This window comes from Agelaius tricolor, unplaced genomic scaffold (assembly GCF_023055355.1).
Source record: "Agelaius tricolor isolate 1412-34295 unplaced genomic scaffold, bAgeTri1.0.p SCAF_69, whole genome shotgun sequence".
In the NCBI taxonomy this organism is placed as follows: domain Eukaryota; kingdom Metazoa; phylum Chordata; class Aves; order Passeriformes; family Icteridae; genus Agelaius; species Agelaius tricolor.
The window spans coordinates 1,354,402-1,368,439 of NW_027269329.1; the positions used below are offsets into that span (position 1 = coordinate 1,354,402).

At 53.6% G+C, this 14,038-nt stretch overlaps 1 protein-coding gene across 3 annotated transcripts; it reads left to right on the top strand.

Annotated features, from left to right (window-relative positions):
* Positions 1-730: 730 nt before the first annotated feature.
* Positions 731-12,458, top strand: ETV3 (ETS variant transcription factor 3). Of its 3 annotated transcripts, none has more exons than XM_071417281.1 (5): positions 731-1,072; positions 2,992-3,072; positions 6,607-6,844; positions 8,390-8,505; positions 11,317-12,458. In XM_071417281.1, exons 2-5 carry the CDS (start codon positions 3,027-3,029, stop codon positions 12,402-12,404), a joined length of 1,488 nt encoding a protein of 495 aa, XP_071273382.1. In that variant the 5' UTR covers positions 731-1,072; positions 2,992-3,026; the 3' UTR covers positions 12,405-12,458. The 3 variants fall into 3 exon arrangements, with proteins under 3 accessions (XP_071273382.1, XP_071273383.1, XP_071273384.1); XM_071417282.1 differs by having other exon boundaries at positions 3,017-3,072; XM_071417283.1 differs by lacking the exons at positions 731-1,072; positions 2,992-3,072; positions 6,607-6,844 and adding an exon at positions 7,005-7,233.
* The last annotated feature ends 1,580 nt before the right edge of the window (positions 12,459-14,038 follow it).

Below are 14,038 nucleotides of genomic sequence, written 5' to 3' on the forward strand. Positions count from 1 at the left end.
GGGGTATTTGGGGCCTGGTTTTGGCCCTGGGTTTGGTTCTATTTTGGGGTTTTTTGAGGTCTTTTTGGGGTGTTTTGGGGCCGGTTCTGGGACTGGTTTTGGGGCCTGGTTTTGGGGCACTTGGGGCTGGTTTTGGGGTATTAGGGGCCTTCTTTTGGCCCTGGGTTTGGTTCTATTTTGGGGATGGTTTTGGGTATTTTGGGACTGGTTCTGGGACTGGTTTTGGGATGTTTGGGAATTTGGGGCCGGTTTTGGGGTGGGTTTTGGTGTATCTGGGGCCTGGTTTTGCCTCTGGTTCGGTTCTATTTTGGGGATGGTTTGGGGTTTTTGGGGCTGGTTCTGGGACTGCTTTTTGGGGTGTTTTGGGCTGGTTTTGGGGGTATTTGGGCCTGTTTTGGCCCTGGATTTGGCTCTGCTTTGGCTCTGGTTTTTGGGCTGGTTTGGGGCTGTTTGGCTCCGTTCATACCCGGTTTTTCTCCATTTATATCTGTCTGGCTCCATTTATCCCGGGTTTTGCCCCGTTCTGGCTCTGTTTATCCCCGTTTTCCCCCGTTTCTCCCGGTTTTTGCCCCGTTTATCTCCATTTATCCCGGGTTTTGCCCCGTTTAGCCCCGTTTTTCCCGGCCCGTGTTTCTGAGGGCAGGGGGCGTTTCCCGCGCGCGCGCTCCCGCGTCTCTCTGCCCCCCCATACCGGAAGCGGAAGCGCGTGGGCGCGCGTGGGCGCGCGTGGGCGGCGGTTCCGGTTCCGGCGGCGGCGGCGGCGGCGGCGCGGGGGAGGCACCGGGAGGAGGAGAAGGAGAGGAAGGAGGAGAACAACGACAAGAAAAAGGAAAAGAAGAAGAAGAAGCGGCGGCGCCACCGACCGCAGCAACAGCGGGACGAGCGCCCAGGGCCGAGCCGCCTCCTCTCCCCCGCCCCCCCCCCGCCCCGCACTACCGGGAACGATCCGCCCCCCCCCGCCCCGGTCCCCGCCCGCCTCCTTCCCCGTTTCCCCCCTCCCTTCCCGTCCTCCTCCTCCTCCTCCTTCTCCCGGAACCCGCCTCGCTCCTCCCGGCCCGCGCCGCCCCCGCAGGTGCGTCCCGGGGGGACCGGGGGGGTACCGGGGGGGGGGGGGGCGGAATTACCGGGGGTACCGGAGGGGGGGAGCGGGCCGGGATGAGGGAGAGGCCCCGCGGAGGTGCCGGGGAGGGCGGCACGGGGGCTCCGCGGCGCTCTCCGGGGGCGGCGGGGCTGGAGCGCGGCCCCGGTAACGGCGGGGGGGGGGGGGTCCCGGTAACCGGGGGAGGGGAGCGGGGGCTGGGGGCTGAACGCGGAGCGGCCGAAAAGGCGGAGCCGGGGAGGGGGGCGGGGGTTACCCAGAACCGCGCGGGGAGCGGGGGCGAGCGAACACCGAGCGACCCCCCCCCGCTCCGGTACCGGGGAACGGGAACGGGGGAACGGGAACGCGAACCGGGACCCCCCCCCCCCCGTGCGGCAGCGCCGGGCGCGGAGCGTGGGAGGCCCCGGCCGCGGCTCCGGGGGTGTCTGCGGGGAGCGGCACCGCCCGGGGCCGGGGCGGGCCGGGCAGGCCGGGACAGGCTCGGGGCGGCGGGAGCGGAGCGGGGGGAGCCGCGGCCCCGGCGCCGCTCGGCCCCTCCCGGCGGCCATTTGGGGCCTTTGGGGAACCGGGGCCGGGCCGGGGGCGGCGCTGGGGGGTCCCCGGGGGCTCCGGTGACTCCCGGGGCTCTCGGGGCCTGCCCGGGGCTCCGCTGTGAGATCCCGGCCCGCGAGCCCAGGCAGGGAAATTCCCCCTTTGCCCTTTCTCTCCACTTCTTTCCCCCTTTTTTTTCCTCTTTTTTCCCTTTTTTCCCCGTTTCTCCCTCCCCTTTCTCTATTTTTTCCCCTTCTCTTTCCCTTTTTTCCCATTCCCCCCCCTTTTTTCTCTTTTCTCCCGTTTTCCCTTCCTCTTTTTCTCTCTTTTTCCCCCTATTTTTTCCCCTTTTTCTTTCCCTTTTTTTCCCTATTTCCCCCTCCCCCTTTTCTCTATTTTTTTCTCTATTTTTCCCATTTTTCCCCCTTTTTTTTTCCCATTTCCTCCTCCCCTTTTTCTCTATTTTTCCCCCCATGATTTCCCTTCTTTCCCATTTCCTCCTCCCCTTTTTCTCTATTTTTCCCCCCATGATTTCCCTTCTTTCCCATTTCCTCCTGCCCTTTTTCTCTATTTTCTCCCATTTTCCCCGGCTTTTCCCTCCCCTCCTGCCCTGGCACATCTGGGCCAGCTCCCAGCTGTGGATTTTGGCAGCCGGGCCCGTCTGGGAACTGAGCAGGGTTTGTTTTGTCTCCTTCCTGCAACTCCAGCCAGGGAAATTTCCCTTTTTGCTCCTCTTTTCCCCCCCTTTCTTCACCTTTCTCTTCATTTCCCCCTTCTCTTGCCTTTCCCCCTCTTTATTTCCCCCCCTTTATTTCCCCCCCTTTATTTCCCCTTTTTGTCCCTATTTAATTCCTTTTCTCCCATTTCTTCCTCCCATTTCCCCCCTTTCTCCCCCTTCATTCTGCCCCCTTTTTGTCCCCCATTTTCTCCCCATTATTTCCCCCATTTTCTCCCCATTATTTCCCCCATTTTCTCCCCATTATTTCCCCCATTTTCTCCCCATTATTCCCCATTTTCTCCCCATTATTTCCCCCATTTTCTCCCCATTTTCTCCCCATTATTTCCCCCATTTTCTTCCCATTATTTCCCCCATTTTCTCCCCATTATTTCCCCCATTTTCTCCCCATTATTTCCCCCATTTTCTCCCCATTATTTTCCCCATTTTCTCCCCATTTTCTCCCCCATTTTCTCCCCCATTTTCTCCCCCATTTTCTCCCCATTATTTCCCATTTTCTCCCCATTTTCTCCCCATTATCTCCCCATTATTTCCCATTTTCTCCCCATTTTCTCCCCATTTTCTCCCCATTTTCTCCCCATTTTCTCCCCATTTTCTCCCCATTATTTCCCCGTTTCCCGGGCAGGGCCTGCTGACCCCTCTCTCTGCAGGAGGAAGAGGATGAAGGCCGGCTGCAGCATCGTGGACAAGCCCGAGGGAGGAGGGGGTAAGGAGCTCCCAGCCCCATTCCTGCTGCTTCTCTGGGATAAAAATCCCATAAACCCCAATTCCTGCTGCTTCTCCGGGATAAAAACCCCATAAACCCCAATTCCTGCTGCTTCTCTGGGATAAAAATCCCATAATCCCCAATTCCTGCTGCTTTCCTGGGATAAAAATCCCATAAACCCCAATTCCTGCTGCTTTCCCGGGATAAAAATCCTATAAATCCCATTTTCTGCTGCTTCTCTGGGATAAAAATCCCATAAACCCCAATTCCTGCTGCTTCTCTGGGATAAAAATCCCATAAACCCCAATTCCTGCTGCTTCTCTGGGATAAAAATCCCATAAATCCCATTTTCTCTTGCTTTTCTGGGATAAAAATCCCATTATCTGCTTCTTTCCCAGGATAAAATCCCATTTTTTGCTGCTTTCCCAGGATAAAATCCCTTTTTTTTTTGCTGCTTTCCCAGGATAAAAATCCCATTTCCTGCTGCTTTTCCAGGATAAAAATCCCATTTCCTGCTGCTTTTCTGGGATAAAAATCCCATAAATCCCATTCCTGCTGCTTTCCCGGGATAAAAATCCCATTTCCTGCTGCTTTCCCGGGATAAAAATGCCATTTTTGCTGCTTTTCCAGGATAAAAATATTTCCTGGGAATGCTGATCCCGCCTCTCCCACCATTCCCTGCTGGGAAAGAAACGAGGGTGGAGGTGCTGCCGTGAAAATTCAAATTATTCCTCCCTCCCCGGGGATGGGTTTGGGGTGGATTTGGGATTATTCCCTCCTGGGATTTGTGTCCTGGCAGGAATGTGGGCGGCACTGGGAAAAAAGGGGATTTTTCCCAAAAAAAAAAAAAAAAAAAATCAAAAACAGATTTTCCCCAAAATAAACCCCACCCCAAATCAGATTAAAAAAAAAAAAAAATCACCACCCCAAATCAGATTTTTCTCAAAATAAACCTCATGCCAAATCAGATTTTTTCCCCCAAAAAAGTCACCACCCAAAGTCAGGTTTTTTCCAAAATAAACCCCACCCCAAATCAGATTTTTCCTCAAAGAACCCCTGACCCCAAATCAGATTTTTCCCCAGAAAAAGTCACCACCCCAACTCAGATTTTTCCAAAAAAAGAACAAACCCCACTCCAAATTAGGACTTTTTTCTGCCTGAATTCCATCCCTGGGGGTTTGAATGGAATATTGAGCGGAATTCCAAAATTTATTTCACAATTTGGGGGGTTCTGAGTGTTTTTTTTTTTTTGGTGTCGTTTGGGTGGATTTTCCAAAGCAAAGGAGCTGAGAGGAGTCAGGAATGAGCAGCTGGGTGGGAATCTGGGATTCCCTGCTCCCACACAGAACACTGAATTCCACCCCAGGTTTCCAGGGTTTTTGGTGGTTTTTCACAGGTTTTTAGTGGGGTTTTTGTGGGTTTTGGGTGGATTTTCCAAGGAAACGGGGCTGAAATGAGTCAGAAACCTGGATCTCCCTGCTCCCACATGGAATATTGAAGGGAATTCCAGGCACCAGTGATTAATGGAATTCCAACCAAATTTTATCCATTTTTGGTGGTTTTTAGTGGGTTTTTGATGGTTTTGGGTGGATTTTCCAAGGAAATGGGGCTGAGATGAGTCAGAAGGATGGGAGACCTGGATCTCCCTGCTCCCACACAAAACACTGAACAGAATCCCAGCTCCTGCCCAAACCCCACTGATCTCCCATCACTCCCTAATTAACATTTCCCAGTTTTTTTCCTGTTTATTCCCATTTTTTCCCCATTTTCCCCCCTCCAAACGTTCCCACTTCCCCGAGTGGGCGTAGAGTCCACTCTACAGACAGAGTCCAGCCCTGGTTCCCCTCAGATCCAGCTGTGGCACAGATCCAGCTGTGGCACAGATCCAGCTGTGGCACCTTCATCCTGGAGCTGCTGCAGGAGGGGGAGCCCCCAAATCCCACCCGGGGCTGCCTCGGAGCGGGGCTTTTTGGGGTGTTTTGGGGTGTTTTGGGTGGATTTTGCAAGGAAACGGGGCTGGAAGGAGTCAGAAGGATGCGAGGCCTGGATCCCACACAAAACCCTGAACAGAATCCCACCTCCTGCCCTAAACCCTGAACAGAATCCCACCTCCTGCCCTAAACCCTGAACAGAATCCCACCTCCTGCCCTAAACCCTGAACAGAATCCCACCTCCTGCCCAGACCATGGAACAGAATCCCACCTCCTGCCCAAACCCTGAACAGAATCCCACCTCCTGCCCAAACCATTGAACAGAATCCCACCTCCTGCCCAAACCATGGAACAGAATCCCACCTCCTGCCCTAAACCCTGAACAGAATCCCACCTCCTGCCCTAAACCCTGAACAGAATCCCACCTCCTGCCCTAAACATGGAACAGAATCCCACCTCCTGCCCTAACCATGGAACAGAATCCCACCTGCTGCCCTAACCCTGAACAGAATCCCACCTCCTGTCCAGACCATGGAACAGAATCCCACCTCCTGCCCTAACCATGGAACAGAATCCCACCTCCTGCCCTAAACCCTGAACAGAATCCCACCTCCTGCCCTAAACCCTGAACAGAATCCCACCTCCTGCCCAAACCATGGAACAGAATCCCACCTGCTGCCCTAAACATGGAACAGAATCCCACCTCCTGCCCTAAACCCTGAACAGAATCCCACCTCCTGCCCAAACCATGGAACAGAATCCCACCTCCTGTCCTAACCATGGAACAGAATCCCACCTCCTGCCCTAAACATGGAACAGAATCCCACCTCCTGCCCTAACCCTGAACAGAATCCCACCTCCTGCCCTAACCCTGAACAGAATCCCACCTCCTGCCCTAAACCCTGAACAGAATCCCACCTCCTGCCCAAACCATTGAACAGAATCCCACCTCCTGTCCAGACCATGGAACAGAATCCCACCTCCTGCCCAGAACATGGAACAGAATCCCACCTCCTGCCCAAACCCTGAACAGAATCCCACCTCCTGCCCTAACCATGGAACAGAATCCCACCTCCTGTCCAAACCATGGAACAGAATCTCACCTCCTGCCCAAACCATGGAACAGAATCCCACCTCCTGCCCAAACCATGGAACAGAATCCCACCTGCTGCCCTAAACCCTGAACAGAATCCCACCTCCTGCCCTAACCCTGAACAGAATCCCATCTCCTGCCCTAACCCTGAACAGAATCCCACCTCCTGCCCTAACCATGGAACAGAATCCCACCTCCTGCCCAGAACATGGAACAGAATCCCACCTCCTGCCCAAACCCTGAACAGAATCCCACCTCCTGCCCTAAACCCTGAACAGAATCCCACCTCCTGCCCTAACCATGGAACAGAATCCCACCTCCTGCCCTAAACCCTGAACAGAATCCCACCTCCTGCCCTAACCATGGAACAGAATCCCACCTCCTGCCCTAAACCCTGAACAGAATCCCACCTCCTGTCCAAACCCCACTGATCTCCCGTCGTTCCCTAATTAACATTTCCCATTTTTTTCCCATTTTTTCCCCGTTTTTCCCCATTTTCCCCCCCCAAAGGCTACCACTTCCCCGAGTGGGCGTACAAGACGGAGTCCAGCCCGGGTTCCCGGCAGATCCAGCTGTGGCACTTCATCCTGGAGCTGCTGCAGAAGGAGGAGTTCCGGCACGTCATCGCCTGGCAGCAGGGCGAGTACGGCGAGTTCGTCATCAAGGACCCCGACGAGGTGGCGCGGCTCTGGGGGCGCCGCAAGTGCAAGCCCCAGATGAACTACGACAAGCTCAGCCGGGCCCTCAGGTCGGTGAAATTTGGGTGTTTTTCCTTTTTTTCCCCATGAAATCTTGGGATTTTTAAGTGGGATGTGATGGTGGTGTTGGCTGGGTTTAGGGTGGTGGGGTTGGCCCAGCTCCAACCAGATCAGATTCTCCCCAGAGAGAATCTGGGGTTTGGGGTGGTGGGGTTGGCGCGGCTCTGGGGGCACCACGAGTGCAAGCCCCACATGAACCACCCCAAGCTCAGCCAGGCTCTCAGGCTGGTGGAATTTCCCAGCAAAATTTGGAATTTTGGGCATTTCTGGGCTCATCTCTCCAGGTTTGGGGTGGTGGGGTTGGCCCAGCTCTGGGTTTTGCTGGCGCGGCTCTGGGAGCGCCCCAGATGAACTACAACAAGCTCAGCCGGGCCCTCAGGTCGGTGAAATTTGGGTGTTTTCCCTTTTTTTTCCCCATGAAATTTTGGGATTTTTAAGTGGGATGTGAGGGTTTGGGGTGGTGGGGTTGGCCCAGCTCTGGGGGCGCCGCAAGTGCAAGCCCCACATGAATTATGACAAGCCCAGCCGGACTCTTAGGCTGGTGGAATTTCCCAATAAAATTCAGAATTTTGGGCGTTTTTGGGTTCATCTCTCCAGGTTTGGGGTGGTGGGGTGGGCGCCACAAGTGCAAGCCCCACATGAACCACGCCAAGCCCAGCCAGGCTCTCAGAACAGCAGAATTTGGGGATTTTCATGGCTTTAACCCCATGGAACTTTGAGGTTTTTGAGTGGGATGTCGTGGTGCTGGGATTGGGTTTCGGTTTCGGTGGCGCAGCGCTGGGGGCACCAGAAATGCAAACCCCACATGAACTGTGACAAGCTCAGCTGGGCACTCGGGTGAAATTTGGGGATTTCTCCCTCAGAATTTGGAATTCCGGGGGTTTTTGGGCTCGTCGCTCATCTCTGGGCTTGGCCCAGCTCTGGGGGTGCCACAAGTGCAAGCCCCGCATGAACTGTGACAAGCTCAGCTGGGCTCTCAGAACAGCGGAATTTGGGGTTTTTTCTCTTTTTGTTTTCATGGAATTTTGGGGTTTTTCCAGCAGGATGTCATGCTGGTGTTTTCTCGTCCCTCAGGGTTTGGGGTGGTGGGACTGGTGTGGGGTTTAAGGTCCTTTTTTCACCCCAAAAACGTTCCTGGATTCCATTCAATTGGATTTCAGGAATAAACCCTCCCCTGGTCTGGGTAATTCCGTGGATTTCCCATCCCTGGGAGTGCCCAGTTCCAGTTGGAGCAACCTGGGAAGGTGGGAGCTGCCCCCGGCCCTGGGTTTTTAAGGGTGTTTGAGCTCTTTCCAACCCAAACCATCCCAGAATTCCATATTCTGGTTTAAACAGGAAATTAGGAAGGAATCCCTCAGGAATTCTGGATTTATAAGGATCTTTAAGCTCCATTCCAGCCCCAACCATTCCAAAATTCCGTATTTTGGTTTAAAAAAACAGGAAATTATGAAGGAATCCCTCAGGAATTAGGAAGGAATTCTGGATTTTTGAGTGCTTCAATCAGTGTTTTTCCATTTTTTTTTATTTATTCCCAGATATTACTACAACAAGAGGATCCTGCACAAGACCAAGGGCAAAAGATTCACCTACAAATTCAACTTTAACAAGCTGGTGATGCCCAATTATCCCTTCATCAACATCCGGCCCAATGGTGAGCCCCGGGAATTTGGGAATTGGGGAATTCCAAGTGGGAACGAGGGGGAAAAACCCCCAGGAATGTGGAATTTGTTTTTTTCCACAGCCAGCCTGGATAAAAAACCCAAAACCTGGGAGCAAATCCCGGCTGCTGTGGGGGATGTGGGCTCAGGGTTTATCTTTCCCCGGGGATTGTTGGGATTTGTGGGATAAGAGGATCAACCTTGGGATGCAATCCCGGAGTGGCTCAGGTGAGTTTATGGGGCCTTAGACAAATCCATGGCTTTTTCTGCCTTCTCCCCCCCTATTCCTGCTCCTTTTCAACCAAAAATTGCTCTTTTTCAACCCAATCCTGCCCCGGAGTGGGGAGGAATTCCATAGGGATGGCAGCGGTCCTGAAGGAAACCAGGAATTCCGTGGATTTTGACTAAAAATCAAAAATTTTTCCCTGGAGCAGAGAGGATAATGAGGAAGAGTTTGGGAACAGAGCATAAATGTCCCTTTTTTGCCCTAAAGCAGTTTTGCCAGGTTTATCCCAGAGTCAGCAGCTGTTTCTTGGGAAAAGTCTTTCCAGGGGGATTTTTGATGGAATTGAACCCCTAAGAGCCAAATTCCTATAGCTGGGGGGTTGTCCCGATCAGGCACGCTGGGAAAATGAATCCACAAAACCAGGAAATCCCTCTGGAAGTCAATATTCCCAGAAACTCCAAACTTTTCTCCTCACAAAATCTCAATTTAGAGGAGCCCGGCCTGGCACACTGCAGTGCAGGGCAAGGCCTGGAAGGCTGATCCAGCAGGGAAAAAAACAGGAAAAAAGCAGAAAAAGTGGGGAAATTGGTGATTATTTAATCCATAAAGATAGAAAACCCCCCTGAAAGTTAATATTCCCAGAAATTCCAAACTTTTCTCCTCACAAAATCTCAATTTAGAGCAACCGGGCCTAGCACAGGCTGCTGCAGGGCAAGGCCTGGAAGGCCGATCCAGCAGGGAAAAAAACAGGAAAAAAATCAGAAAAAAAGAGCAGGAAGAGTGGGGAAACTGGTGATTATTTAATCCATAAAGACAGAAAACCCCTCTGGAAGTTGTTATTCCCAGAAATTCTGAACTTTTCTCCACAAAAAAAATCTCAATTTAGCGGAGCTGGGCCTAGCACAAGCTGCTCCAGGGGAAAGCCTGGAGCACCAATCCAGCAGGAAAAAGAGCAGGAAAAGGAGGGAAATTGGTGATTATTGAATCCATAAAGATTAAAAAAACTGTCTGCAAGTCATTGTTCCCAAAAATTCCAAACTTTTCTCCACAAAAAAGTCCCGATTTGGAGGATCCTGATCCAGCTTCCTGGAACACCAATCCAGCGTGGAAAAAGCAGGGAAAACAGGGATAAAAGCAAGTTCTGTGTGGGGAAAAAAGGGATTTTTCGTCCGGCGCCGTCTCCGGGGCTGCCTCCCCTCCCTGAGGGAATCTCCGAGGTTTTGTTTTTCCAAGGCTCCGGGAAGGCCAAAAAAAACCCAAAAAAACAAAGGGAGAAATTCCTCCAGGTGTTGGTGTCTCCTTCACCTGTGTGGGCCCTGCTGGGGTTTGTTTTCTTTTCTTTTTTTTTTTTTTTTTCTTTTGGGAGGAGGGAATGTCTTTTCCAAGCCAAGGAACGGGGGTGGGAAGATATGTCTGGAGCTGTAATTCCGTAATTAACTGGGAGCAAACGAGTCCGGGCAGTTCCCAGCTCCCTCTCCCTGCTCCCTCCTGTCCCTAGGGCGCTTGGAAAAAAAAGAATTTGGGAGAATTTGGAATGCTCTCAGTTAATCCCAGCCCTTTTCATTCCCAGCGGGGCGGGGATTGGGATAGCAAACCTGGAATTTGGGGGTTTTCTCCAGGATTGTCCCCTCCCTCATGGAGATTTTTGGTGGGAAAAGGAGGTGGAAATAGGAGAGATTTGGGTGGGAGTTTGAAGGTTTGGGTGGGAATTTGAGGTATTTTTGTGGATCTTTGAGATACTTCATGGATTGATGAGATCACTCCTCAGAGGAGAGGTTTTTATGGATATCTGAGATATTTCTATGGATATTGGAAGTATTTCCATTGATATTGGACATATTTCCATGGGTATTTGAAACGTTTGCATGGATTGATGAAATTCCCCCTCAGAGAAGAGGTTTCCATGGACATTGAAGATATTTCCATGGATTGCTGAGATCCCCTCTCAGATGCGACATTTCCATAGATATTTGAGCTTTTTCCGTAGGTATTTGAGATATTTCCATGGTGGATATTTCAGACATTTCCATGGATTGATGAGATCCCCCCTCAGAGAAGAGATTTCAATGATTGAGTTTTTCCCATGGATATTTCAGACATTTCCGTTGATATTTCGAGACATTTCTGTGGATATTTCAGACATTTCCATGCATTGATGAGATCCCTGCTCAGATGAGATATTTCCATGGATATTTGAGTTTTCTCCATGGATATTTCAGACATTTCCATGGATTGATGCGATCCCCCCTCAGAGAAGAGATTTCCCTGGATATTTGAGACATTTCCCTGGATATTTCAGACATTTCCATGGACTGCTGAGATCCCCTCTCAGATGAGATATTACCATGGATATTTCAGACATTTCCGTGGATATTTCAGACATTTCCGTGGATATTTCAGACATTTCCACGGCTAGACGCCACCCCTCCTCAGAGCAGCCATTCGGGTGGACATTTCCAATACTCCCCCACATTTCCAACCTCTCCCCACAGACTCCAACCACCTCACGCCCCGGCACCTCCCCTCCACCTCGCGCCCCCCAAAGCCCCTAACTCTTTTATTTCTCCCCATTTTGCAGGCGTGGTTCCGCAGAGCGCCCCGCCCGTGCCCACGGCCTCCTCCCGTTTCCATTTCCCCCCTCTGGAGCCGCACTCTCCCACCGAGGAGGGCCCGGGCCGCTTCGCTGCGGCCTCGCTGCTGCCGCCTCACGCCGAGCCGGCGCTGGCGGACCCCGACCGCAAAGCGGAGCCCGCCGAGCTGGAGGAGAGCGCCCCGGACTGGCGCCGGGACCTGCTGGCCCCGCCACACGCTGCCGCGGCCACGGCGGGGCCCAAGCGCAAGCCCGAGGTGGTGCTGCCGCTCTTCTCCCGGCCCGGCATGTTCCCCGAGCACCCTCACAGCCCCTTCGCCGTGTCGCCGCTGCCGGGCCGCCCCGGCGTGCTCAACGTGCCCATCTCGCCGGCGCTGTCGCTGACCCCCACGCTCTTCTCCTACAGCCCTTCGCCAGGGCTCAGCCCCTTCGCCGCCGCCGGCAGCAGCTGCTTCTCCTTCAACCCCGAGGAGATGAAGCACTACCTGCACTCGCAGGCCTGCTCCGTGTTCAACTACCACCTGAGCCCGCGGACTTTCCCCCGCTACCCGCTGGTGGTGCCGCCGCTGCAGTGCCCGGTGCCGCTGGAGGAGCAGCCGCAGTTCCCCATCAAGCTGCAGCCGCCGCCCGCCGGCCGCAAGAACCGCGAGAGGCTGGAGAGCCCCGAGGGCGGCGCCGCCAACAGCAACCCCGAGCCGCCCCGCGTCAAGGTGGAGCCGCCGCCCGACAAGGACGAGGAGGAGGACGAGGAGGAGAAGCCGGAGAAGCGGGAGGAAGAGGAGGAGGAGGAGGAAGAAGAGGAGAAGGCCGCGGTTTTTGCCCGCCCGGCGGCTCCGGCGTGGGTGCCGGTGCCCGCTCAGCCCGGCGGCTCCGGAGAGGAGAATGTGGAGAAAGCAGCCCGGGATTGCCCCGGCGATGCCGCGGGGCAGGAGAGGAGGGAGGACGCCCTGATGCCCCCCAAGCTGCGGCTGAAGCGGCGCTGGAACGGAGATTCCCGGCAGGAAATGCCCGAGGAGCCCCGGCCCAACGGGATCTGGCACCTGCCCAAAGCCGTGGCCGCCGCCTCCGACACCTAATCCCGGCTGGAACAAACAAACAACAACAAAAACAAAACAAAACCTTGGAAAACACCCGGAGGAGAAATCCGTGTATTTATGTAGCAAGGTTGCAGAGCAGTTCGGGACAAGGGCGGGGAGGGGGGCGCGGGGTAGGGCCGGGGTTTTTGGGGATTTCGGGGGTGGGAGCAGGGAGGGGGGCGGGCAGCTTCGGCCTTTGTGTTGTTTCTGTTGTTGACTTGCAGGTGAAGACGCAGCCGGAATTCCCGGAATTCCCGCTCGCTTTTCCCGGGAAAAGCCGGCTCGAGCTCCAGGACTGGCACGGAGGAATTCCAGGCTCGGGGCTTTTTGGGACACCGGGAATCTCCACATCCAGGGGGGGATTTTTTGGGATTTTTCGGTTTTTTTTTAACGGATGCGAGGTTTCCCCGGCCATCCAGGAGCTGGTTTGGTTCATTTTTTGGGGTTTTTGTTGTTGTTTTTTTTTTGGTTTTCGGTTTGGTTTTTTTTTTTTTTTTTTGGGAAAAGGAGGAGCTTGGGAATTTTGCATCGGGAATTTTGCACTGTCCACGGAGCGGGGTTGGGGCGGGGGGAAGAGGATTCAGGAAAACTCGGAAAATCGGGATGGAGGCCGCGTCGTTCCCGGCGGATTTCCGGGGAAAATTCCCCTTTTCCCGCCTTTTTTTCTCTCTCTCTCTCTCTCTCGCAGAAGCCATGAGCAAAACTCTCCAAACTTTTTCAGGGAATGGGAACGGGAATAACACAAAATTAACCGGATGCCTTTAATCCTAACGCATTAAAAATGTTGGGGTTTGGTTTTTTTTTTTCTCGTTTTCGTGTGCCCGGAGCGGGAGGTGTTTTTTTTTTTCCCCCCCGCTGCGGAATCCGTGTGGGTGGAATTTTTGGGAATGCTTGGAAGGAGCGCTGGAATGATTGTGGTGAGTCCCGGGAACGCCGGAATTCCCGGCGCCATTCCCAGATTTTTGGACCCTCCCCCTTTCTCCCCGTTTGACTCATGCCTTAAAGAAAAAACAAAACAAAAAAAAAAACAAAAAAAAACAACAAACCACGTTTGGACTTTTTCTGGGAATTTCGTTTCTGGGAGCGCTCGGATTCCGTGGATCCTTCCCGGATTTTGGGGGGCGATCCCGACTCCCGCCGTTCTCCCGAGGCTCTGGATCATCGTGCTCCCAGCAGGAGGAGCCCCCCGGAATTCCCAGGGATTCGCTCTCGGAGCACAAACGTCGGGAATCCCGGGCCGGGGGCGGAAAATTCCCTGCTGGAGGAAGAACCCCGGGAGCGGCTCCCAAAGCCCCGGCCCGGCCGGGTTCGGGAGCCTTGGAATGTGGAGCTCAAAGAACTTGGGGTGGAAAAACCCCTGGATTATCCCAAAAAAAACCCACAAAAAAAACAAAACAAAACAAAAAAAACCCCGGAGAGGGCGCAAGGACGAACTCAGGAATTACACGAGGAGGCCTTTCCCGGAATTCCCGCCGCCGATCCCAAATCCAAGTGCCGGAACCGTCAGGAAAAACAAACACAAAAAGGGGGGGAAAAACCGGAATTTCCCCCCCCCCCCTTCCGATCCTTCGGATTCGAGCCCGCGGGAAGAGAAGGAAGAAAGTTGGAATTTTTGTGGCTTTAAAAAGGAATTT

What these genes read in the sequence shown, in the direction of transcription:
- ETV3 (XM_071417281.1), top strand. Translation starts at nt 3,027, where the DNA reads ATGAAGGCCGGCTGCAGCATCGTGGACAAGCCCGAGGGAGGAGGGG. An exon ending in CAAGCCCGAGGGAGGAGGGG is followed by an intron (nt 3,073 to 6,606) that starts GTAAGGAGCTCC and finishes CCCCCCCCAAAG; the next exon opens with GCTACCACTTCCCCGAGTGG. An exon ending in AAGCTCAGCCGGGCCCTCAG is followed by an intron (nt 6,845 to 8,389) that starts GTCGGTGAAATT and finishes ATTTATTCCCAG; the next exon opens with ATATTACTACAACAAGAGGA.